The sequence below is a fragment of the Coffea eugenioides genome, chromosome 11, assembly GCF_003713205.1.
Source record: "Coffea eugenioides isolate CCC68of chromosome 11, Ceug_1.0, whole genome shotgun sequence".
In the NCBI taxonomy this organism is placed as follows: Eukaryota; Viridiplantae; Streptophyta; class Magnoliopsida; order Gentianales; family Rubiaceae; genus Coffea; species Coffea eugenioides.
Genome location: NC_040045.1, coordinates 52588966 through 52612414, shown reverse-complemented (window position 1 = coordinate 52612414; position 23449 = coordinate 52588966). Strand labels below are relative to the sequence as shown.

Below are 23449 nucleotides of genomic sequence, written 5' to 3'. Positions count from 1 at the left end.
AGGATACTGATATATTATTTCAAACCATGGGGAGCAAAGAGAGATGCTGCGATCATTCCTTCCATTCACTATTTCACAGTTCTTATCATTGTTCCAGTCTGAGTTACTAATGGCCACTTCTGAGTTACTATTTCAGATTTTGTAGTTCAATCAAATGGTTGTGTTTTACTTTTGGGGATGGTCACGACTCACGAGTTGAAGGTGGTGCAGTCCCTCCGAATCTCTCCCTGCCTGCCAGTTTTGACACCGACCCTGCCGAGGTTTCTCATTGCTGCGACGAAGGCAGCATTGAAGCGGGAAGGACTATTGGCAAAATTGGTTACAGCAGGCTTAGTTGATGGATGGGTAAAGAGCACTTGGTCCGAAGTGAACATGCCCTTTCCTCCTACGAGGTTCTGGTAATAAACATTGTCGAAAATGGTTGGGGTTGTGGGATCCAAGTTGACTGCAATTTGGGGATCCACATTTTGGGGGCACTCCTGGATCAGCTGCTGGGCATAATTTGGGTCGAGGGAAGGGTCGATGGGGTTGGAAGGGGTAAAGGAGTAGAGGCGGTTTGCAAAACGAGTGCAGTGAGAAAAGCCGATGGTGTGAGCACCCGAGAGTGCAATCATGTCCAACTGGCTAAGATTTTTGGCGGCAAAGCGGGCGGTCAGTTGGTCGACATCATCAGTGGGTTCTGGCAGATTTCCCGCAACTCGGGATGCCGCAGAAATCAATCCATCACGACGTCCCAATTCTACACTGAACGAAGGGCATCCAGCCTGAAGAGATCATCAGATAGCTGGTTACACGTGCAAATCTTTGAAACCAAAGTAAGTTCATCATCAGGATTCTGTAAGACTACGAGCTGCGGAAGCAAACTATTAGCCTGCGATTGATGTGACTGGTTGCAGGGGGGGTGAATTAGTTAAAAACTTTGAGAAAAAAAAAAAAAACGCTTGCTTTTTTTTACCAGGACTACAACATCTCTCGCAGCAATGGCTAAAATGTCAGCACATGAAACTATGCCAGGGCACTCAGCCTCCACGGCTTGCTTGGCCTTGAAAACGGTGTCAAAACCGTCTCCAGCGAGGGAGAGATTATCAGGAGCATCTTTTTCTGCATCTCCATTTGGTGAAGCTATGAGAACAGAGGCGTCACAGCCCTGGCAGCAGAGGAAAAAACTCAAAAACAAATTAATGTATTCCATTAATAATTTCTTAATTTTTTCATTTGTTTGAAACTGGATTAGCTGAAGATGGAGAGATGGCTCAAGCAGCTAAATCACCAGTTGAATACTTACCAGTATATTAGTAGTAGTAAGTTAACTAGCAAGTATGTATATAGTAGCAAGTACTAATAGCAATTACCTCGACAAAACAGTCGTGAAAAAACAAACGAAGAGTAGCTGGAATCGGAGTAAATGTCTGAGTCTCAGCCAACTTGGCATTCACTGCCTGCAGCACTATGCTTTCCACATTTGGGCAACTGGAACTGTAGAAGTTCTCCTTTAATTCCGCCTCTCCAATACTCGTCACCATCAAGACAAGCAAGACTCCAAAAATAGACTTCATATTTTGTTGTCTTCCTCGATTCAGAAGTCTCATTTATATATATGTGTATATATATATGAACTGGTAGTGGTGGTGGTGGTGCTGCGGATAGAAACAACCAATAGGAGGAGGAGGAGGAGGAGAGATGCGGGATGGCCACGCTAAAATCTCAATGACATACTAAGAAATTACTACTTGGTTAACTTATTAATAGTAGATTGTTGGTTTGTGGTGGTACTCTTCAAGAATTTAATTACATTATTATAGCTTCTTTTAAGTCAACCGTTAAAACATTATTATTATTATAGCCAGTAACCCTCCCTGAATCGCCTGTTCGATTCAACCCTGACCGGTTCCTCAAACAATTCTTATCTTTCAGCAAGAAAGCGTAGTTGTTTTTCTGATCTTGGAAGTTTTCAGCGTCTAGTTGAGTTTACTTTTCATAGTCAAATTTGATCCTTTCAACTACTACTAGTAAAATTTAGTACATTGGTGAGAGACTATTGGGTTTACCTTTGCCCAAAACTCGTTATTCAGGCCGGAGAAAACGACGTTGTAACGAATCCTGCTTGCAATCATCAGCAACAAGATCCATTTTGTTGCTAACGTTCTTGATTGATAGATACCTCATACTAAATGTCGGTCATGCCAATTGTTTAAGTGCATTCGGGTGGCTAATATACCATGCATGCACCACCAACTACCAAGAATATACATACGGAGTATTATTATACATACGGAGCATTTGGTAGTGACTGAGTGTGTGTGTGTGTATGGAGAGAGAGAGAGAGAGAGGCGCTGACTCGAGAGTTCATTTTCACGGGTCATAATTTATAGAGAGTATTATTACTAGTAATTTGACAACAGTGACAAGTAGAATTTTAGCTTCAATTTTTAAGTGGGTTAATTCCACTTTGTCCCCCCAAACTTTGGACGATTACCCACTTAAGTCCCTAAACTTCAAAATGAGACACTTAAGTCCCTAAACTTATAAATACCTCTCACTTAAGGAAAATTGTTAACAAATCCTGAATGCCTTTGGTGGTCGAAGTGTCCCATTTTATAAAGATTTAGGGATTTAAGTGTCTCATTTTATAAGTTTAGGGACTTAAGTTGGAGGTATTTATAAGTTTAGGGACTTAAGTGTCCCATTTTGAAGTTTAGGGACTTAAGTGGATAATCATCCAAAGTTTGGGGGGACAAAGTGGAATTAACCCTTTTTAAGTACTAACAACTGCTTCAAAATGAAATCGCAACGACTTCCACGGCCACGCGTTCATACTCCAATCTCCAAAGCCTTGTCACGGCCTCGTGTGGTGTAACTTCCTGGTCAGTGCATCCCAATTCTAATTTTTAGGACTGATATCTTCCGAGACCTGCTTTTCATCTCTTCTTCTTCTTCTTCTTTTTTTTTAAAAAAAAAAAAAATGTTTTGTTTGTTTTTTTTTTTTTTATAATTCCTCGATTCGATTGGGTCAGAAGCAACAGGTAAAGTGATACTAAAACTCTATTATCCTCCTGCATTAAAAATGTTAAATTAATAAGCATCAGCGAGGCACTTGTGACTGCCTATATGGCTTAGTCCAATTATAACATGCTGAGGTCGAGAAGTTAAAAGTGGTGATTGAAAAATGCATTCATAAAAAATGTAAAATTTTAATTTAAAAAAATCCAAACAAGACCTTGACTATCGAAGATTAGCCTACTGTGCAATTGTAAGAGCTGGTAACAACTGCTCAACTCTATCTAGAGGATTTAAGAACAATGTAACACCAAGATCAGGGGCGGAGCCAAGACCCCACAGTAAGTGGGATCAAATTTTAGTACAGTAAAATTTATTTTTAAAAAAATAAACACTACTAAGATTATATACATGTTATAATTATACCCTACGAGTACTCTCTCTTTTTTTAAAAAAAAAAAAATGTTGCAAAATTAATTCATTATCAATTTTGTTAAATGCATCTTTTTCAATGTAAGTAACTGAACCTCTTGATTTTTTTAAAATAATCTGCGAATCACCATCAAGTTGATCTTTTATAGGGTTTCTTTTATAAAATTTATCTTTACCCTATTATAAATAAAAATCATAATAACTTAATTTCGTATTATAAATAAAAAGTTTACCATTCACTTGAATAATTCTTGTTTTTGAAGACTTTGAAGTTTGACAAAAAAAATGATTAGACGAATTGGTTTTCTCACTCTACTCAAGAAAGTTCAACCCTTGTGTTTGGAAATTTTAGATGAATTTATTCTTGAACTAACTTTCATAGATAATTTGCAATAAATTCAAAATTATTGTGATGGTACGTATTATGAATTTTCAATTTTTTGGGGTCAATGTATATAGGAAAGATAATTTGATAAAATATAGTGGGATCAAATAAGATGCAACTTTAAAATTTTCTAAATTTCCTAAGCCTAAGAACTAATTTTTTCAAAGTTAAGTAGGGTCAATTGACCCCACTTGATGCATGCATGGGATATTGGAACTTCATTAAAAAAAAAAAAAAGGAGAGTGTTTTTTTTCAAAGTTAAATAGGCCTTCAATGCTAAGAAGGACACCGCCAACAACCCTTGATCTCCCATATTGCCACTTAATTGTGGCTTCCTCCGACGCAAAAATCTCGTCGGCTCCCCCTCCCTAGACATCCATGGCTAAAGAGATGAATGTCCAATCTGAATTCTATATTGGAATTTTGTATTCCTCTGTTTATGCTTTACCGATGATGATGATAGTTGTCATTTGCTTAAACAAAAAAAATAATAATTTTTTTTTTTCGTCAAAGGCTCCAAGTACATTGTCCGTAGTATTGTAAAGCCTTCCAAGAAAAAATTACATGTATGTTGCTCACGTCGTTAGCCCAATGCTAACATTGAAAAGCCCAAGGTTAAGAAGAAAACCTAGCAGTTTTCGGCCCAGTTAATTTGTCAAAGCCCAACCGACATTGAAATCCAGTGACGGTTACATCTTCTGTCCCCCAAACACCCCAACCAAAAACCTTTTCCAATATTTAGAAGTGGAAGGAGGGCAAAATCATTAGATTGTTCTTAAAGTGAAAATGGCGACGGAGGTAGAAGTAAGCAGAGAAGATCAACTTAAGTTTCCGTATTGGAGTCCGATTAGACGACGGTTCGACCCGGAATCTTCATTCTTCGCTGCCGGCAACGTCGAAAGAGAGCTCCTTGCCAAACAGGTAATTTTCTTTCGACTTTCAGATGCATGAATTAGCATATTCGTGGATTGGGAGATGATGAATGTAATCGTGTGATTATTTCATGCCTGCAAATACTGAATTAGATTCAGCTTAATTCTGACCTGGTGTCCAAAAGTTTTTTTTTTTGGGGATTTTTTGGGGAGGGTGGGGGTGGGGAGATTCGTGTCTTAATTTTTATATGTTAAAGGGAATCTGTGATGCTTATGTTTATGTTGGGTGAGGATGTTTATGATGACTCCAATTTCCGGCTTTCGATCGAAGAAGAAGAAATATGAAAGTTTGTGAATGGACCAGTATTTTGTTATTTATCCAGGTTGCATTGGATTTGACCGAAGAAGAGAAGCTGCAGTTTCGCAATATGGAAGATGAAGAAAGCAGGTTAGTTGTTCTGCCACCTAACTTGTGTGTGTTTGAAAATGCATTTGTTTGCCTACCTACCTAGACCATAAATCCATCATTACACTAGATTGACTTGGCTCTGCCATTGGGACTGTTAACACAGATTTTTTTTCAATAATGTTTTCCACATTCCTGATGTTCCCTCCTCCTCCCTCCTATGAATGGTAGCTTCTATTCACCGGTATTCTTTTCTTTACGCCATGCCCTTTTAGCATAAAACAAAGAGTAGATTACCAGTTTCCCATGCGAAAGAATGTATAGAAGCTGGATTTTCTTGGTCTTGCCACTGCTCCTTTAAGATGGTATGGAGCATCTAATCATGCATATAACGCACTTCAGATTACCTTGGTGCACTTTCAGTTATCTGAAATTGAATGCACCACGCACTTCAGGGTATCTGAATGCACCTTTTCTAAGACACGACTTGTCTGATCATACGCATGCTAATTTCATTGTTTTCCGGTTATTGACAGTAAATTATACTGCCCACTTGTTGGTTGTGGCGCACATTTGAGATCTTTGGATGAGTTTGAAGATCACTATACTTCACGGCACTCTGCAGCTTGTTCGGTCTGCTCAAGGGTTTATCCTACGTCACGCCTGCTAAGCATTCATGTCTCTGAAGTTCATGATTCTTTCTTTCAGGCAAAAGTCGCCCGTGGTTTTGCAATGGTAAATATTTGCTCAAAGGAATGTATCTGCTTACCTTGCAATATGTTCGTCACAAACTATTGACAACAAGTGTTGTTTTCTTTGGCACGATAGTATGAATGTCTTGTCGAAGGTTGTGGTCTAAAGCTGAAGAGCTACAAAGGTCGGCAACAACATTTGGTTGATAAGCATAAATTTCCGACTTCGTTTGAGTTCTTCAAGAAGGCCCATCCATCAAAGAAACAAAGGAAAAAAGACCAGCATAAACAAGCATTCGGAACGAAAGAGGCTGCTTCAAGAGCTATGCAAATGGAGGAAGACACGATGGACAACCTTGTTTCAGCTGTCTCTAAATTGAGCACTTCTGACTCCCCCTCATCCATAAGTTTTGGCCGCCGCCATAATCGTGGATTGACATTTGTTCCTCGGGCTGTTCGGCAGGCGAAGGAACCAGAGTCTTCTGCCAGAAGGAGTTAAAGGCGGAATCCCCTTTTGAGTTGGTCGACAACGGCACGATTTGCCTCTATTTTCGAGTTGGTTGTGTAGAATTGAAGGATAAAGGTATCTATATATCCTCTTTTGACGGCAATTCAAAGTATAAGGCTGCGAACAGCCTGGAATGCAAGTATAGCGACTCTGCCCGAGACTGCATGCATGGGCTTCGTTCATTTCCTTCGGAGGTGGGATCTTCTGTGAAGTTATGTAGTGCTATTTGACTTTGCTTCACTGAGAGAAATGGCCATCTACTAGTACTACTCCCACTTCGCTAACTAATTGGCTGCTATTCTGAGACACAGACACAAGACACACTAAAAGGACTTTTTAACTCCATTTGTAATCGTGGACTGATATAAAATCTCAGACTCCGCCTTTGTATTCGATTTTCCCGCTGGAGATAATCTAATCTTGTTGGATAGCAGAATACTTGAAAAATTATTTGGAATAATTAGTGTATTCTTTGCAATATTAATTTAGGTCTGCGAGTTAAAAAAAGAAAAAGAAAAAAAGAAGCTAGTTGATGTATTATTAGTTAATAAGAATGTAATTGAAAATATATTTTTTAGTTGATGTACCCGTAATGTATCCAATGCAAGTCTCAAATTAGCTTTCAAGTATTACTCCATTATTTTACGGTTCTACTACTCATCAGGTGACCAAATCAAGGGACGGATATGGGCATTATTTACATTTACATACATTAGCGTCCGTAAAATTGAATGCTTGTGCATATTGGGAAATTTGTTCGAAGACAAATTAGGCGTGAGATTGATGAGTTTTTTTTTTTGGACGGAATTGACGGGAAAAAGAAAATTTAGAATAAGGAGTAGGGCCAATCAATTTTCTACGCAACACGACATTAAAATGGCAGCAGACGCACGCCATCCCCACCCTGCCTCCTCTTCCTTCCAGTAAAGCACAATTTATTTGGACATGGTATTATTTAAAATAATTATTATAATATTTTTATAATGTGATATATATAAAATAAAAAATATTAAAAAATATATTAAAAAATATATTTATAATTCAAATAAAATATATTTAAAACAATGAGATATCCAAACACTTGCTCAGTACGGGGGGGCTTTTAACTTCTTCTAAGGCAGACAGATTGAGATTTTCAGCCGAAGGCAAAGGCACAGAAGAAGAGAGAGAGAGAGAAGCTGCCAAACAAAAGGGCAGGAAAAAAGAATGGATGCGTTGGATTCAGTTTTCGATCCGCTGAGGGATTTCGCCAAGGACAGCGTTCGTCTGGTCAAGCGCTGCCACAAGCCCGACCGCAAAGGTATCAACTAGTACTATATCTGTTTAACAATACTTTCCTGCTTGAAAAAATTACTGCACACGGAGTAGCACTGTATCTTAAGATGTTAGACTTTTTTTTTTTCTTTTTCGTTTGTCGTAAGTTGGACGAGGATGGATCTGATGGTAAGTTCTCAACATGGTTTAGAACTCCATTGATTGGGAGGATGATACTGTATTTTATTGTTTAGAAAGGCTTTCACCCACTTCTTTTCTCTGCTGCCGAGTGGTGTAGAATTTTCCAAGGTTGCGGTGCGTACAGCGATAGGATTCGTGGTGATGGGATTCGTTGGATTCTTCGTCAAGCTCATCTTCATCCCCATCAATAACATCATCGTCGGATCTGCCTGACTCTCTTTCCCCACAGATCTGGGTATTTTGTTTCTCCCATAATTCACTCTTTTTATCAGCATCATCATCATTGTTATTATTGGTGTCACCTATTAACATTACTGGCATCTGATAAATTACGGCTATTTTATGGGATTGGCTCACTATTTAGTTTTCCTACTTAATTTGCATTTTTTTTTCGGGTTGAGTTATAAAAGGGATTCTGCCAATTTGCTCCCCTGTCTGAGGTTAGACCCTGTAAATCTTGTCTTCAGTTATGTTGATGCACACTGCAAGCAAGAAAATTTTCGAGGTGGAAAACAGCAGACCAGTTACCACTGAAGATGGATTCAAGTTATACATATTACAGCTATGCGTTTGGATGTCTTCCTTGTCTTTGCCATATATCTTTCCAAAAATGTGCTGATTTAATGTTGCATAATAAGATATTTACATTGTTGATGGTTGAAATGTATACTGCATTTGGCGTTCATCTATTATTTCACTGTGCCACCAATATCAAATTAAGTGGATTACCTTTTAATAGTTACCTTGATTTAGTCAATGGGAAGTCGGGATGGAAATCTCTACGTCCAATAGCTTGTGTTTCATTTATATATTTTCCTTTGTATTTCTAAATTTAGTTTCTATGTTTTGCACCTCCTTCAATTTTGCATGTAATATGTTATAGTTGGATCCCCAATTTTTTGGAATGCTCCAAATTTGACTTCATTTCACAAAACCTTTATCGCTTAGTTTTCGACTTTTGGAAAACATCTTAGCTGATGAATTGGTTGTTGTTGTTCTTGTTTCTTTAGTACCTTTAGTGGTTTCTATACCTGTCATGCTCCTTGGAATATTTACAAGTGGTATTCAAGCTCTTATTTTTGCAACTTTAGCCGCAGCTCACAAAGATTTAAGGTCATTTCTTCAAATTGTTCTTCATTTCTAAGTTCATAACCTTCGTGATAGATTCATCGATATTACCTACCAAATAAACAGCCTGTTCAGGAAGACTATCTAATTCTCCGGAAAGAATCAATTGATCCCCAATGGCTAATCGTCGCATGAATTGATAAGGATCCTGTAAGTCCAACATTAATTCCTTCATATGTGTCAATTGGGCAAATTCCAATAAGTCTATTGGAATTGGCTCTGTATCAATGGAATCCTCATCATCCATACATAACGAAGTGGTGTGGTATATTCATATCATAATATATGAACAGTAAGAACTAGCATTCTCATTGAAACTAGAACACATAGGGAAGAAAATAGATTTATGCATACCGTAGGGTGTGACACTTCCATCACAGTTGGGCAAAATTTGTATGAAGAACACTAGATGTGAAGAGAAGCAAGGAAATCCTCATGGATCATTTTCTTTCTTCCCCCATTAATTGTTCCATACACGTCATTCAAGTACATCGGTGTTTGTATTTTCCTACATAACCAACTGATTTTGCAGTGTCGATTAACTGGTACCTTTGAAATTTGCAGGCTGTCTGGATGCGATAGCAAGCAAACACTCTCTAAGGTTACAAGAGCAGCCAGTTGGTGACACACAAAAGATGCTTTGTGCCTGAGTAGCCACTCTTTCTCTCTTTAACTGAATACCAGACTTTTTGATTGATATCAGTAGCATTTTGATGCTGAACAAATAGCTTTGATCAAATCAAGTTTATATTGTTCATCACACTTATTCTACTACTGTCAGTTCAGCATTTACCTCCGTTGATTAACTTGAGATACGTGCAAAAATTTGGAACAAGACGAGGGATCATGCCCAACTGTTCTCTTGGAGAGTTACAATCCCATAACCTGTCTCCATAAGGTCTCGTGTGCTTGCAAAGAAACTCTTCAACATGGATTTCTGTTAAATCTGTACATGTTAAGGAAGCAGAATGTATTGATAGGGAGATGAAATTCAGCAGATTTGTACTTCCTTGATCAAATTCAGCAGTACAACAAAGACGAAGGAAAAACAAAGCTAATGCAAATGTCCAGATCATGATTCTGGATTACAAGGACATCAAGAGCTTAATTTCAAATTAATAAGCCAAATTATCAAGGTCAACAAACTGGATTTGTTTCTGAGGCTTCACCAATTGAAGCAAGTACCAACTCTGGCTCCATGAGATTCGCTTCTCTGGCTTCTTTTCTGGCTTTCCTTCGCTCACGCTGTAATCTGAAGGACTCTTTCTTTCGTGCCCTGTAGCTGTTAGCATTTTCAGGTTGCAATTCCCGCGGGTAAACACTCACCTATAAGTTAACAAACAGAAAAAATTGATCATGCTAAAGTTTGAACTAACTTGCTATAAGTTGGAGCATTATGGCTGAAGTATGACCTTTTTCCTATCTGGCCCATACTTCTCAAATTTAACGAGTCCATCTATCAAGGAAAATAGCGTGTGATCCTTGCCGATTCCAACATTCTTTCCTGGATGGAACTGAAATTACAAGGAGAAAGGTCAAGCGGTGTAGAAGGAATTGAGCAATTGAAATAGGCCAAAGAAACAGGCTGTGCGCATCAATTAGAAGCAAAAAGAACACAACACCCCGGAGAGGCAAACCATCCCAGTATCTGTCATTCCAACATCTAGTCAAACTTTCCATTACCATAAATAAATTATTAATAAAAACTCAGATTTTGTAGACTTTTCATTAACTTTATGCTGAGAGGGTTTGTATCTCTACAATGCTTATCAACATTGAGCTTTTCAAGATCTTCCTTATTGCCTTCCTGTATGCAGTGATCAATTTATAGTGGCGGAGATCATATATAAAAGACTCACCATATACTAACTGGTCCATGGTTTCTTGACTCCAGAAGATTAGCAAAGATCTTACTTTGGGAAGTTGTTCTATTCCCAGCACACTCAACAAAATCAACTGCAATATTTTCCCCCCAGTCCCAAGCGACTGAGGGAGACTCCAAGGCTTACAAGTGGAAAGGGGAATGAGGAGGACTCAAAAGAGTCTATATACCAGGAACCAGGATGTCATGGCTACCTTACTTGAGCATGATCTCTCAATTTAATATCCTAATTGAGAAAATAAGAAAGGTAGGTACTTGAACGCAGAGTTGAGGATAGCAAGCAGAGTGCGTCTTGAAAAAATAAATGGGGAAGGAATGGCAGCTAGAAACAGGCATCTACATACATTTCAGCATAAGAGTAATTGCAGAAAGCAAAGTTATGCCTTCCTAAGTAATTCAGTATAAATGCATGCTAGCAATTAGGAATCATAAGCCAAATGTAGAAAGAATCAGATTGAAGAGTAGGAACATGGGGGAAAAAGATACACGCACCTTGGTACCGCGCTGACGGACGATGATGGCGCCGGGCTTGGCAAGTTGATCGCCGTAGATTTTAACACCAAGGCGTTGGCCGGGGGAGTCTCGTCCGTTCTTGGTGCTTCCGGCACCTTTCTTGTGAGCGGACTCAATCGTCAACGGAGCATTCAATGGAAATGAGACGGTGACCTTGGGAGGGACGTGAATGGTTCCAAAGTCTCCTCTGAGAAAAGTGGATGACGACGATGAGCTGGAACCTAGTGATAGCCCTCTAAACCCTACTACTAAATCCAAACTCATGCTAGCCACTGCCATTACTCCGCCAAATCCACAATTTCTCGAGTTAAAAGGGAAAACAAAAAATTAGTCAGGGTTTAGGAACTTCTAGCCAATTTCTGTGCGCAGCAGCAGCAATTATGTGGTTGAGTTTTTAGGGATCTACTTGCAATTACCTACTGTCTACTGGGGAAGAAAATATGCAGCAGAAGCAGCAGCTCCAATGGCAATCCTACGTTGAAAGGGGAGCGGAGGAGGGAAGGGGGAAAAAATGACCGATGGATATTGAAACCTTATCGCTTCTCAATAGAGAGCCGGACCAAAATAAAATAAAACCGAAATGAAGAAAAAACGCCACCCACCCAAAATAGAAGAGCGCTGTGGAGAGTGGGATTTGAACCCACGCCCTTTCGGACCAGAACCTTAATCTGGCGCCTTAGACCAACTCGGCCATCTCCACGCCTTGCTCAGCTTCTCTAAATTTTCCTATGTATTTAAATGAAGTTTTCAATCCAAAAAAACGACCGCCAACGCAACATTCGGCGGCGAGCAAAATCAATCAGCTAGGGGGCACTAAAACTGCTTTGATTCTTTTTCCCTTCTCGCAAATAAAGAGTTAAGGAAGGATCCCGTTTTACTGCTAATTATCTGGTTTTTTTCACTTCATTAGAGGCATTACTTCGATCAAAGTCGATTCCTCAAAAGGGCAAAAGTCATTGTTCATAGTACAAGAAGATTGACAGGAAGACAAATTCAAATGCTACTCCAAAATCAGCATGCCACAATCGACACGAAGCTTAACTATTGAGCTTAATCCAATCATCAAGAACAACTCCTTTGTTTTTGTGCATCAAGTCAAGAGTTGAAACCCCGCCTAACACATCACACAAAAATCATAGTGCTTCTTATTCTTAAAATATACAGAGAGACTGTACTAGTGCAACCAGTCTCTGTTTAGGCTTCCCCTCCCCATAAAATATTAGTAGGAATAGGTTAAGATAGTTTAAAAAAAAAATACACGAGGATTACTAGGCTGTCGGTCTTAAGCAACCAAAAATACAGCACAAAACCAAAAAAAAAAAAGAAACAACAACCACCCTCCAGCCCAAGCAAAACAAGGAATACCCTCCTTTGAACAATGTCGACCAACTAGGCTATTTCGAACAACCAAAAGAAGGGAGCTATTTGGATCAACTAGGCTATCTGAGCTGGAAAACAGGCGATACCCTCCTTCGAACTATGTCTTGAATCTGTTCCTCAGACAAAATTGATGCCTCTATCTCAAAATTGGCTCTCTCCATCTGCTGCTGAATCTACAGAACCCCCAAAAAAAAAAAAAATGGCACTTAGCAGATAAATATAAAGTTTTATGCAAATGAAGAGGATTTACATCTCCAAAGGATTTCAAACCTGCATGACTTTAGGTTGATTACAGTCAACCTTACCAAATATCAAGCTAAGAATCATGGTTAAGCAACAATAGCTTATATAAGAGTTCAAGTCGTACCTTCTCCAGGACTGCAGACTGGTCATCTAGATGAAAATTGCGCATGTATTTTAGCATCTCCAGTTGCTGCAAAAAGTATTAAGCCTCACGTTTCTGTAAAATCATTTTGTCCAGTGGATTCTAACTAAAAGTCAAAGAATCTTCACCTGCTCTTGTAATTTATGTTGCATATGCATTCTTTCTGCAAATTTTTCTGGTCCAAGCTCAGCCTCTTCACAAGCCATCTCTTCCCTTTCAATTTGCATGGGTGTTAGAGCATTACAAATAAATTTCTCATCAAAAATTGATTGATTGATCATTCCCCCACTCAGAATTATGATCATAAGGCTCCTTAGCAGTCAAAGAACTGAACTCATTAAGTCTCCTCCAAAGATAAGTACAAAATTGTCATGTACATGTTTATTCAACAGGTTTTCAAGATTTCAATGGATAGGCATCAACTGAAGTTTGTTTCATCCAAGCACAAGCACCAAAATGATATCATAAACTTTTGATAGAACTTTTAACCATGCCTTCCCTCACCCCTCTCCCCATCCCCCCCCCCCCTCCACAAAAAAACACACACACTCACAGAGAGAGATAGAGAGAGCTTACTTTGCAACAAATCCATAAAATTGGATCATTAAATCTTGATCACTCTCATAAGCCACATTTACTTTCCCAAGGCAAGCAAGACCAAATCTTGGGTCTGCAATTTCAAGAAAGATGGATCATACACCATCATAGGACTTGTGCATGTATCAAAACTTGATGATTGAATTATAATCATTTTGTTACATGGACAGTGCCAAAGGGCAATACTTAAAGACAACCAACGAGACACATAAAAGTAATTCCTGCTACCGAGAGTTTGTTAAGATTTAGAACTGATCAATTGCAATGAGGCGACAAGAATAAGAACTTATTGCTCAATACTCCTCACATTTAAGACAAACTCACCAATTCCCATTTCCAGAAATATCTCCTCCTGAATCGTGGTGGTTACAGCAACAGCTTCCTGCAGATAGTGAATACATACAATAGGATTGGGCCACTGGAACTAATGAATAAAATGAGAATTCAAAACAAAAAAAGAATAAAATGAGAAGTCTGATCAGTATTTTTATTTAACTGAATTTATTTCAGCAATAGAATCAAAACTAAAGTATTTTATGGTAGTAAAGACTTCAAATATGCTGATAAGGACTAGTTGTATATATTCAGAGTTGGCATGCCATTGTCACTTGTACTAGCTTAACCTAGAATTGAAAATCAAGAACCCCCTAGCTAGAATATAGAGTAAAAAGAAACCTTAATTACAATCTCCTACCTCGTCGAAAAAAGACAAATTGTTTTCATGATGATGAGTTAATGCATTATCGGAAAAAAATAAATTTCATTTGTACTTCATGATGATGAGTTTATTAAGAGTTATCATTTGAAGTTTCTAACAGATCCACAAGCTACAAGAATGAAAAAGAGTGTTGTCATCTTTCATATGAATAACAATGAGAAGCAACATTCGAAATAGATATCATCCCTTAAATAAATCAATCAATAAATGAAGCATCTAGTTGTGTTGCAAAAGCAGTCACTTTTTGTGTGGCAGGAGGAGACCTGCTTGTGTAACATTGCAGGTCAACAAGGGCAATCATATGTACCGCAATTAAAATCCCCAAACAGTCATACCAGAAAATCGATAGCAGTGACAAGTCACAACTACTCAGGAAGGATCAAATGAAATAAGGATTTCAAAGCTCAACCAAGTTAAGTGCCATCCATCACTTTTTACTGCAGATTGCAGATGAGGTTCCTATTGGTTATATGGTTCATGGAATCAGGTTTTTGTACCATCACAGTATACTCTGTGTAACATGACAGTCAAACTGCTGGCAGTAATCACCACCGCGAGAAAGCATTCAATTAATTTATTAATAAGGGGGTTCACCACAGAGTAAATCAATTCATTGATACTTCATTTCAAAGGGGTTTTATGCTTTTGTATGCAAACTTTACCAAAGACCAAAAAGTTCAATCAGATCCAAACTTTTCCGCTCAATCTAGAGTTGGCGGCAAGGATGAACATAATATTTTTTTTTTTGGGGTGTATTGATTCCTCCTTTCCGAGAACTAAATCCCCAAACACAAAATTAATAAATAGCAAAGGAAGTCAAGAATCGGCATCAGATGAGAAGCCATAGTTACCTGCTTGTCAAGGACGGCTTCAGCTATCCTTTTCTTGACATCTGAAATAGCCCCACATAGACACGGTAAAAACATACGACTAGTATAACTGAGCAACAAGAACATGAATGATAAACCAAAGCAGACCAAGGCTCCGCGTAAGAGAGTATATAAAATGAAGAGTAGAGAGGTGATGGAAGCATAGAAGCAGGAGGGAGTGATTCGTGAAAGTGAAGAAAGTGATGCGTTGGTAGCAGTTGGGAATTTGGCAGTGGTCGACTTGGCACGTACCGGGGCGGGAGGTGAGAAAGGAGAAACGGTCAAAAAGGTGAAGTAATTGATCTCTGGATAGCATGCCGGAGCTCTGATAAGCGGCAGCACCACTCGCTGGAACTGGGACTGGGATTGACATTGTCCGTCGATTTTGCCTCTCTTTTGATATTTGAGAATGCTGGTGGGGCAACGAGAATGGGGAGCACCTAATCACTAGTAACAGGCTTCTCAGATGTCAGTAGTTGTGAGTGAGGGAAATAGGGAGGACTGAGGAGGAAGGAAATCAATCCCCTCCAACAGCTGCCAGTACCTATCTACCGCCAGAGCCAGCGTCTTCTTGGCGGATGAAATGCCCTTCTCCAGCCACGCCTCACAAGTCACTCCACAATCCAACCCCAACCGACAAAAAAAAAAAGCATTCAATTCAATAACCGGCTGGTGCAACGTGGTCCGCTAGTCCATCCTGACATATATTATTAGCTTCCTTCTGGTACTCTTTTGATTTTCTAGTTTTTTTTTTTGAATAAAAAATTCCCCCTTCTCTGTTTCTTTAAGCGACATTAAGAAAAAAATCCCAGTAGTAATATGGAAATGAATATCTACAACAGAAAGATGAGTTAGGAGAGATCTTGAATCAACCCTTATCGACATGTTTGGCAACATGTAAGATCGAAGGAAAAAAAAAAAAAAGCGCCAGAGCTTGTTTTAGTCAGAAAGGGCAGGAAAAAAAAGAAAAGAAAAAAGCTAAGCTGCGCTTGCCCATAAAAATCATCATTAATTTAGTGGGGTCCAAATGTGGTATAGCCACCCAAGCGCCGCACCATCATTAAAGTTCAATAGGGACCATAATCATCATATCTCCGAGGAAGTGTCTCAAAATTATTAGTACTCACCATTTTTTGCCTTCAACTGGAAGGAGCCAAAGTGTTGATTGCTCCGGAGTCGGCCTAAGATCAGGCCAAAAGGCATAATGGATGGACAACAAATGAATGACTGCTCCTGTACTACCATTTGTTGGTCTCGAGAAATGAAGGAAGCTGGGTTAGCTAAAGGATAATTATCGATTCTTCAAGAACGTGTAAAAATGCCCCGACTTCTTCGAAGTAAGGAGAGAGAGAATAGCTGGATCTAATGTTTGAGTACGATTAGCCAAGAGATGAATTTGTAATAGTAGTAAAGATTTTGCACCGCGCCATAAACAGTCAACGCTCCGCCTCAAAACGAATTCGCACAGAAAAGGCGGCTGTCAATGCAAAAAAGAAATCGAAACAAAGCGAGCAGAAAGTAGTAATTAGTAATATACTAAAGGAAACTTTACTTACAACGCAGGTGTTAGAAGAACCACCGAGCATCACAAATTTCAACCTACTGCCAATATTACATTATGTGAAGTTGAACCTAAGCCAATTTTTTTTTTTTTTTTTTTTAAAAAAAAAGGGAGCCCAGCCTTTTTTGTTTCCGTATTTTTGTTCTTATTTTGGGAGTTCTAACCAAAATCCAGTAGCCGTATTAAACTAGTAGTAGCAGCAGTAGTAAGCAAGTAATCAAAAACTAAAAACACATGACGATAAGTGAACAGAGTAAAAAGAAGGAATTAATAATCTATGATGAAAAAATTGAAACAGAGTGAGAGAGAGAAGAAAGAGGAGGGGGGTGGTTCTCAGAAATCCTCGTCCAACTTAAAGACATGGTGGGCGACTCCATTTCCGTTCAAACTGGACATGACGGACGCCTTCTGATATTCCCCGACCCTCTTCTCAAAGAAATTGGTCTTCCCCTGCAGGCTGATCAGCTCCATCCAATCGAACGGGTTCTGCACATTGTACACCTTCCCGCATCCCAGCGCCCCCAACAACCTATCCGCCACGAATTCGATGTACTGGCTCATCAAATCCCCATTCATCCCCACCAGCGCGCAGGGCAGCGCCTCGCACACGAACTCCCTCTCTATCTCCACCGCCTCCGCCACGATTCCCCTCACCCTCTCCTCGCTCAGCTTCGCCCTCAGCAGCCCGTACAGCAGGCACGCGAAGTCGCAGTGCAGCCCCTCGTCCCGCGAGATCAGCTCGTTGGAGAAGGTCAAGCCCGGCATCAGCCCCCGCTTCTTCACCCAGAATATGGCGCAAAAGCTCCCCGAGAAGAATATCCCCTCCACGCAGGCGAAGGCCACCAGGCGCTCCGCGAAGGACTCGGAGCCGTCGATCCAGCGGAGGGCCCACTTGGCCTTCTTCTCCACGCAGGGGATGGTGTCGATGGCGTGGAAGAGCCGGTGCTTCTCGTCGGAGTCCTTGATGTAGGACTCCAGGAGGAGGCTGTACATTTCGGAGTGGATGTTCTCGATGGCGATCTGGAAGCCGTAGAAGGCGCGGGCCTCGGAAACCTGGACTTCCTTCATGAAGCGGCCGGCGAGGTTCTCGAGGACGATGCCGTCGGAGGCGGCGAAGAAGGCGAGGACGTGAGTGATGAAGTGGCGGTCGCCCGGGGTGAGGGTGTAATCCCAGTCGCGGAGGTCCTGAGAGAGGTCCACCTCCTCGGCGGTCCAGAAGGAGGCCTCGGCTTTCTTGTACATTTCCCAAATCTGAGGGTACTGAATGGGGAACATGCAGAATCGATCTGGGTTTGGGGCCAGCAGTGGCTCTTCTTGGAGGGGGAGGGATGGCATTTTTTTCCTCTTTTTTTTTTTTTTTCTAATTTGTGATTAGGGCGGAGGCTAGGGATGAGACGAAAGAGGGAAACAGAGGATGAAGAGATGGTTGGTTGAGGAAGAAAAGGGCGGGTTTGCCTTGATATTTAAAAGATCCTCCTCAGGGAAACGAGACGGGAGAGATGTAGTACTACTGGTATTTTTCTTCTTCCTTTTTTTTTTTTTTTTTGAATTCATGGGTTGGCGCGTTGTTTTTTGAGTTTTTGGGACGAAAAAGCTTGCGGGGGAATGAACCCAACCAGACTGGCGCCATTACCCGCTACACGACTATGAGGGAGTTTTAAATTTAAAAAAAAAAAAAAAAAAAGAGCAGAAGAAGAAAAAGAAGAACGTTACGAAGCGTGGTCAACAAGATTGGGGAAACTTTTGAACTTCGAAATTCTTTTAAACATTTGAAAGAACATTGGACCCGGCTAAGGAGGGAAAGAGGCTCCTCTCGAAGTTATGAGCGACTTATATTATTAATTGCTACCATTCCATTTTTTTTTTTTTTTAATAACTTGGGCGGGCGAGACGGGGTTAACTCCACGTCATTCTGAGTTGAAATCGTTCGTGGTGATATATAATTTATTTGATTATTCTTAGTAGTACAGAGCAGAAGCGCTAATCCAATTGACTATTCTGAATGCAATATTTGGGATGATTTTGGCGCCATTACTAATGCTTGCTGGATCCTACATTATTGTGATCTCTTCTAACAGAAACTGGAATCACACAAGAAAATCTGGTACCCTCTCCTCGTTGTGCCATTGCATGGCAACAGGCAACAGCTACAAAACAAGTCACCAACAGAGCAGAAGGTAGTTTAGTCTCCTCCAATTCCCAATAATCCAATTGAATCTGTCCCCTTTCCCATAACGTCGGAGTAGGTGTATGTGTAGGTATAAATTGTTGATCGTATGACCCAAAAAAAAAAAAAGACAAAAAGGGCAAATACCCATTGCCACCACTGCTAACAAAATCCATTTAGATGCAATTTACAACCTTTTCATTAGCTTGCCCTGCTGCTTTTTACTCCTCGACACATCTAGCAGCCCAACATCATTGTATTATGTACAGGATTCCCTTGATGAGGTCTTAGTGACTTTAAACAAAATTAAGGGTGAGTTCTTTCCTTTTTACTCCAGAATCTTCATCATCTGTAACCATCCATGGCTGTTTTGGACCCTGAACACAAAATAAGAAATATGCTTGTAAGACTGAAAGAAAGGAGAATCAAATCTCAAGCACAGCAAGATTCACAATTACAATCCTTCAGAAGAAAGAAATCATGCATTTGCTCTAAAAAGGTGGAGAAGAGATGGACGACATAATCCATATTGTTTATGACACGCCTGATTCCAAACAACCAGGGCAACAATTAGCCAAAGGTTGACTTTTGAGATCAAACTAGATAACAAGTATCTGAATGATATTTTTCTGTGTGTTTATCTATATATGCAAAGATCCTAACTCTAATTAGGACCAAGGAAAAGGTTGATATGTAGAACATAGAATGGCGCATAATTCGAGGCGGATAGGTACAGAAAACAACAGCCATAATTACGAACACCCAGTATCCTATATTTTCTGTCCTGTCAAAGTTTGAGTCTGTCTTTTGACGCTTCTGCATCTCTAGCATTTAGTTTCATTCATAGAAGTTCAAATTAGTATCCGTAAAGTCACTTTTTCATCCTTGGGCAGTTGTCCAAGTGGGAAGTATATCCTATGGGGCAGAAAAAGTCTATTGTGAGAATGAAATATGAAACCAGAGATGTTTCCGTAATTTAATTCAGCAAGAAAGCACATGGAACTTGCATGCTCCAGTGAGATCAGGTGTCATCTCAGGGAAGGCAGAGAGAAGAAGACTATCTACCTTACAACAATTTGTCAAAAGAGGCTTTACCTTTCCTTGCCGCAAAATCAGGGCAGAACTCCCAGTCATATCAACCACTGTCGATGGGTCAGCCACTCTAATACCAGCATCAACAATGAAATCAAGGCCCTAAAGCATCATAGACACTGAAAATTAAATAAATATACCAAAAATTCCCAGTGTGGTGAAAAGGGGATGCAAACTTTGGAATTGGGACCTTAGCTCAAAATCTATGTTACCATAGCAACTGAGTGAACAAAATATGTCACAAACCTCTACATCCCAGTCACAAGATTTCTTTCTTCCAATTTTTTCATTTTTCCTTCTCTTCTGATTTTTTTGGCGAATCAGGAGGCGATCAGGTAAAGTAGAGGGTGCAATAACAACCAATGAAACGGTCTAATCAATCTGATTCGAGCAACTAGAAACAAAACGACAATCAAGTATCACTAGAAAAGCTCACCTCTGGCCCATAAACATCAGCTATCACAACAGGATCCAATATCCACTCACTCTCTCTCATTGATTTTACACTGGAAAGATGAATACAATCTCAATGAGCAGAATGTCAGGTTATGTCAAAAAAAGATCACATGCATATTTATATTGACACTCAATTTGAAAATCTCATCAGATCATAGCTTAGTGCCTAGCATGCCAAACTACCTTGTAGCTATTAAAGGAGCATCCATCTTCTCCAGAATTGCTTGGCACACGGTATCATCTGGTATACGAACGCCTACATTTTTCCTTGATACATACTTTGATGCAGTAGTTCCATATCTTGTACATTGCCTCGGTAGAGCTTTGCTCGCAGTTAAAATAAAAGTGTACTGCATGTCAAAAAAAATGGAGATTCTGCTACTGATTACCTCCAGTTTTGATGTTTTAGGAATCTAGGGTACTCAAAGAAAGCAGCACTCATCCATCAGCTATTCACATGGACTCAGGTGTCCATATTGGGTACGAGTACACTTGTCAAGTTCTATAGAAAACACTCAGCGATGGGCAAAAGCTTAGATATGGAATTTGTATATAGTACATGAAAACGCTCATAGTAGCAAAAAACTCTGTATGCGTGTAATACCCCACTTGGTCTCCATATAGCTAAATTACTGATTTTGTTAACGAGAACAACAAACATGTTGGAGGTAGAATTTCTTTGTTGTTGTTCTTTAGTACTAAGATGCCTTACAAGGATACTTAGGCTGTATAGTAGTTCATACTGCGGATTTTTAAGTTCCAAGATCCCCATTTAAAGTCAAAGCACCCAAGTGATGTGACCAAATCTGACACATTCCTATGCCAGCACCAATGTCAACAGAGGTGCTTTCAGATTAAATGAAGATTCAATGTCAAAGAACAAAATTATACCACCAAAAATGGCTCTATTCCTACTCAAAACCCTAAAAAAGAAAAAAAAAACCAGAGAAGGATATTAAAAACACATAGGAAATGCCTAAGCGTTACTCTATGAACAAACTCATAGGAAAACGTCTGAGTTTGTTTATAGAAGTGAAAGATTTTTCATAATAGGACATGCATAACATTGCCTCTATCAAGGACAAAATAATCAATCCAAAATAAATAAATAAATAAAACAAGGACAAAGTAACTAAAAGAATTCGACTTACGGGACCGGGTAAACATTGCTTAACAGCTCGAAAGATGTCTGTAAGGCCCTGGTTATTGCCACGGGGAAATCCAGTTGTATATGTATCTATGTCGTGAAAGGAACGGCATAGAATACTAAGGGGCTGCCAAAAGCATCAGAAAAGCATTGGCAACAATTCAGAAACAAACATCTTGAAATGCAGAACATGCAGCATACTGCAATCTCAATAATATGCCGAGTCACATATGCATGCTTGAACCATCTAGTTGCACAATATTCTACAAAACCCATCAAATGTCAGTCTTTATCCTATAAGTGGTTCCAGAAGAAAGCTAAAAGAAATGATCGTTCTTACCTTTGAAGCCTCTATTTTCTTTAGTCTGCAAAAAGATTAAAGAAAATCATCATTTAAGAAAAGTCCCAAGGCAAAAGCAAAAAAGGGTAAATTGCAGAAAGTGGCATCACCCACCTACGAAGACGTTCAACAGCTGAGTGGCTTCTCAGGTCACAAGCCAATGCATAACTAATCATCAGAGGACCATGCATAAGAACAATAACCAATTAAGAAAGAAGAAACTAGATTTAATTAGCTTAAATCTTATAGGTTTTAAAAGATGAAATGCCGTGTGGTAAATTAGATGATGTTAGGAATTTCTTTTGGGTCTGCATCACATCACAAAAATAAACCAATTACATCCACCAATAAATCCTAGGCAATTAAAAGTATCTTAAGAGTGATACAGATAATCAGCAGACAACAAATTGGAAAGCTGAAGTCAATCATTGAGTAGCTAGCCTTCTAATTTGTTGAAGGGGTTTTTTTTTTTTTTTTTTTTTGGAGATTGTTCACGAGCCACAAGCATAGTCAAGACTCAAGAAGCTAATGAAAGAAAACATGTAGAAAGGTAGAATATGCCATACACAGTGTCAGTTGGAATGACTCCAACAGCACCCTGTTTCAGAAGGTCAATCACTGGATCCAATTTCCACAAGTCTGACCCGGATGGATCGACGGCAACATAGGTCAAGCCATCCTCCTGAAAGCAGTGCAAATTATCCCTATAATATACCAGTACAGTAGCTGTAATTGTAATTTTAACAGTACATAGTAGGAGTATTAAATTTATTGGTCCGTGAGTTTAGTTTCATGCAGCTGTCTAACCCTCTTTCTGTGCCCAGAGAGTTGGTCATCACCGCACGGATGGAGATATAAATTACAAAGATCCCGGGGTGGCGTACCTTAGTAGCGAATCACATACACTTAAACACGCTGGTGTAGTCCTACTTACTACGACTGCTAATTCTAGCCCAGGACACCATTAAACCCAAAAATAAATAAATAAATAAAAGATCATTAGAGATACAAATGGAAAACCTTGGTGAAACGAGGCGCAGAGTACTTAATCCTTTTGGGGCTTCTCTTCACAACTGCTAACGCCGTCAACTGACGTCTCCTCTGATCACTAGTCACATTCGGGAAAAACACGCGGCTGCTGGCTAGTAGCGGACTCAACGACCGCCGGAAGGAAAAGCCAGCTGCCGAGTCCCCACCACAGCTGCACACGAGTTTCGCTTCGGCCGCCATTCCAAATTTTTCTCCAGAAATTTTGAAGCTCTACTCCTCTAGCCAAAGCCCATAATCTGGTATCGTGTTATGGAGTAAGACGACAAAATTGTTCTCCGGGTTCTTTCTGCAGAACCAGTAACGAGTATCGGCGTCTGTAGCTTTGACGGTGAGAGTTTTGCTTGCAACTTAAAATCTGAACCTTGGTGGACCAGAGTAGGATCCAGGACGTGTCACGGGTCACGCCCCAGCCCAGTA

The 23449-nt window shown here is 39.8% G+C and overlaps 7 protein-coding genes and 1 non-coding gene across 12 annotated transcripts; 2 read left to right on the top strand and 6 right to left on the bottom strand.

Moving 5' to 3' along the window:
- Window positions 1-188: 188 nt before the first annotated feature.
- On the bottom strand, window positions 189-10270 carry LOC113753851 (peroxidase 55). Of its 2 annotated transcripts, XM_027298114.1 has the most exons (5): window positions 5749-5766; window positions 2751-2769; window positions 1353-1537; window positions 956-1147; window positions 189-764 (listed from the first exon to the last, which is right to left on the bottom strand). In XM_027298114.1, the coding sequence occupies exons 1-5, from the start codon at window positions 5764-5766 to the stop codon at window positions 189-191; spliced, it is 990 nt and encodes a 329-aa protein (XP_027153915.1). The 2 variants fall into 2 exon arrangements, with proteins under 2 accessions (XP_027153915.1, XP_027153914.1); XM_027298113.1 differs by lacking the exons at window positions 2751-2769; window positions 5749-5766 and adding an exon at window positions 10252-10270 and having other exon boundaries at window positions 1353-1570.
- Window positions 4558-6296, top strand: LOC113753852 (zinc finger protein 511). The gene is made up of 4 exons (XM_027298115.1): window positions 4558-4735; window positions 5070-5134; window positions 5629-5827; window positions 5921-6296. Exons 1-4 carry the CDS (start codon window positions 4601-4603, stop codon window positions 6281-6283), a joined length of 762 nt encoding a protein of 253 aa, XP_027153916.1. The 5' UTR covers window positions 4558-4600; the 3' UTR covers window positions 6284-6296.
- LOC113753854 (protein transport protein Sec61 subunit gamma-1) lies at window positions 7385-9710 on the top strand. 2 transcript variants are annotated; one of them, XM_027298119.1, is made up of 3 exons: window positions 7385-7592; window positions 7845-7982; window positions 8215-8504. In XM_027298119.1, exons 1-2 carry the CDS (start codon window positions 7499-7501, stop codon window positions 7958-7960), a joined length of 210 nt encoding a protein of 69 aa, XP_027153920.1. In that variant the 5' UTR covers window positions 7385-7498; the 3' UTR covers window positions 7961-7982; window positions 8215-8504. The 2 variants fall into 2 exon arrangements, with proteins under 2 accessions (XP_027153920.1, XP_027153919.1); XM_027298118.1 differs by lacking the exon at window positions 8215-8504 and adding an exon at window positions 9440-9710 and having other exon boundaries at window positions 7388-7592.
- Window positions 9825-11835, bottom strand: LOC113753853 (50S ribosomal protein L27, chloroplastic). The gene is made up of 3 exons (XM_027298116.1): window positions 11250-11835; window positions 10288-10389; window positions 9825-10201 (listed from the first exon to the last, which is right to left on the bottom strand). Exons 1-3 carry the CDS (start codon window positions 11547-11549, stop codon window positions 10013-10015), a joined length of 591 nt encoding a protein of 196 aa, XP_027153917.1. The 5' UTR covers window positions 11550-11835; the 3' UTR covers window positions 9825-10012.
- Window positions 11836-11889: 54 nt separating this feature from the next.
- TRNAL-AAG lies at window positions 11890-11970 on the bottom strand. The gene has a single exon. It is a non-coding gene; the product is annotated as a tRNA-Leu (tRNA).
- Window positions 11971-12268: 298 nt separating this feature from the next.
- Window positions 12269-16056, bottom strand: LOC113751524. The gene is made up of 8 exons (XM_027295561.1): window positions 15764-16056; window positions 15472-15666; window positions 15202-15242; window positions 13957-14014; window positions 13612-13705; window positions 13164-13248; window positions 13018-13083; window positions 12269-12823 (listed from the first exon to the last, which is right to left on the bottom strand). Exons 2-8 carry the CDS (start codon window positions 15590-15592, stop codon window positions 12710-12712), a joined length of 579 nt encoding a protein of 192 aa, XP_027151362.1. The 5' UTR covers window positions 15593-15666; window positions 15764-16056; the 3' UTR covers window positions 12269-12709.
- A 596-nt stretch (window positions 16057-16652) lies between these two features.
- LOC113751523 (ribonucleoside-diphosphate reductase small chain) lies at window positions 16653-18228 on the bottom strand. Its single transcript, XM_027295560.1, has one exon. It carries the CDS (start codon window positions 18113-18115, stop codon window positions 17114-17116), a length of 1002 nt encoding a protein of 333 aa, XP_027151361.1. The 5' UTR covers window positions 18116-18228; the 3' UTR covers window positions 16653-17113.
- Window positions 18229-18774: 546 nt separating this feature from the next.
- LOC113753671 (uncharacterized protein YciO) lies at window positions 18775-23448 on the bottom strand. 3 transcript variants are annotated; one of them, XR_003465059.1, is made up of 10 exons: window positions 23003-23448; window positions 22549-22664; window positions 22097-22150; window positions 21983-22007; window positions 21647-21769; window positions 20679-20845; window positions 20476-20545; window positions 20043-20141; window positions 19190-19324; window positions 18775-19153 (listed from the first exon to the last, which is right to left on the bottom strand). XR_003465059.1 is itself a non-coding variant. In XM_027297890.1 (10 exons), exons 1-9 carry the CDS (start codon window positions 23210-23212, stop codon window positions 19244-19246), a joined length of 945 nt encoding a protein of 314 aa, XP_027153691.1. In that variant the 5' UTR covers window positions 23213-23448; the 3' UTR covers window positions 18775-19164; window positions 19223-19243. The 3 variants fall into 3 exon arrangements, 2 of the variants coding, with proteins under 2 accessions (XP_027153691.1, XP_027153690.1); XM_027297890.1 differs by having other exon boundaries at window positions 18775-19164; window positions 19223-19324; XM_027297889.1 differs by having other exon boundaries at window positions 18984-19324.
- Between the last annotated feature and the right edge of the window lies 1 nt (window position 23449).

What these genes read in the sequence shown, in the direction of transcription:
- LOC113753854 (XM_027298118.1), top strand. Translation starts at nt 7,499, where the DNA reads ATGGATGCGTTGGATTCAGTTTTCGATCCGCTGAGGGATTTCGCCAAG. An exon ending in CCACAAGCCCGACCGCAAAG is followed by an intron (nt 7,593 to 7,844) that starts GTATCAACTAGT and finishes CGAGTGGTGTAG; the next exon opens with AATTTTCCAAGGTTGCGGTG.
- LOC113751524 (XM_027295561.1), bottom strand. Translation starts at nt 15,592, where the DNA reads ATGTCAATCCCAGTCCCAGTTCCAGCGAGTGGTGCTGCCGCTTATCAG. An exon ending in AAGCCGTCCTTGACAAGCAG is followed by an intron (nt 14,015 to 15,201) that starts GTAACTATGGCT and finishes CACTATCTGCAG; the next exon opens with GAAGCTGTTGCTGTAACCAC. An exon ending in ATTTCTGGAAATGGGAATTG is followed by an intron (nt 13,706 to 13,956) that starts GTGAGTTTGTCT and finishes TTGAAATTGCAG; the next exon opens with ACCCAAGATTTGGTCTTGCT.
- LOC113753851 (XM_027298113.1), bottom strand. An exon ending in TTCACGACTGTTTTGTCGAG is followed by an intron (nt 1,148 to 1,352) that starts GTAATTGCTATT and finishes CTCTGCTGCCAG; the next exon opens with GGCTGTGACGCCTCTGTTCT. An exon ending in CGAGAGATGTTGTAGTCCTG is followed by an intron (nt 765 to 955) that starts GTAAAAAAAAGC and finishes TGATCTCTTCAG; the next exon opens with GCTGGATGCCCTTCGTTCAG.
- LOC113751523 (XM_027295560.1), bottom strand. Translation starts at nt 18,115, where the DNA reads ATGCCATCCCTCCCCCTCCAAGAAGAGCCACTGCTGGCCCCAAACCCA.
- LOC113753853 (XM_027298116.1), bottom strand. Translation starts at nt 11,549, where the DNA reads ATGGCAGTGGCTAGCATGAGTTTGGATTTAGTAGTAGGGTTTAGAGGG. An exon ending in TCCGTCAGCGCGGTACCAAG is followed by an intron (nt 10,390 to 11,249) that starts GTGCGTGTATCT and finishes TTGTAATTTCAG; the next exon opens with TTCCATCCAGGAAAGAATGT. An exon ending in ATGGGCCAGATAGGAAAAAG is followed by an intron (nt 10,202 to 10,287) that starts GTCATACTTCAG and finishes GTTAACTTATAG; the next exon opens with GTGAGTGTTTACCCGCGGGA.
- LOC113753852 (XM_027298115.1), top strand. Translation starts at nt 4,601, where the DNA reads ATGGCGACGGAGGTAGAAGTAAGCAGAGAAGATCAACTTAAGTTTCCG. An exon ending in ATGGAAGATGAAGAAAGCAG is followed by an intron (nt 5,135 to 5,628) that starts GTTAGTTGTTCT and finishes GGTTATTGACAG; the next exon opens with TAAATTATACTGCCCACTTG. An exon ending in TCGCCCGTGGTTTTGCAATG is followed by an intron (nt 5,828 to 5,920) that starts GTAAATATTTGC and finishes TTGGCACGATAG; the next exon opens with TATGAATGTCTTGTCGAAGG.
- LOC113753671 (XM_027297890.1), bottom strand. Translation starts at nt 23,212, where the DNA reads ATGGCGGCCGAAGCGAAACTCGTGTGCAGCTGTGGTGGGGACTCGGCA. An exon ending in GTCATTCCAACTGACACTGT is followed by an intron (nt 22,151 to 22,548) that starts GTATGGCATATT and finishes TCTGATGATTAG; the next exon opens with TTATGCATTGGCTTGTGACC. An exon ending in AGCAATGTTTACCCGGTCCC is followed by an intron (nt 20,846 to 21,646) that starts GTAAGTCGAATT and finishes TTTGACATGCAG; the next exon opens with TACACTTTTATTTTAACTGC.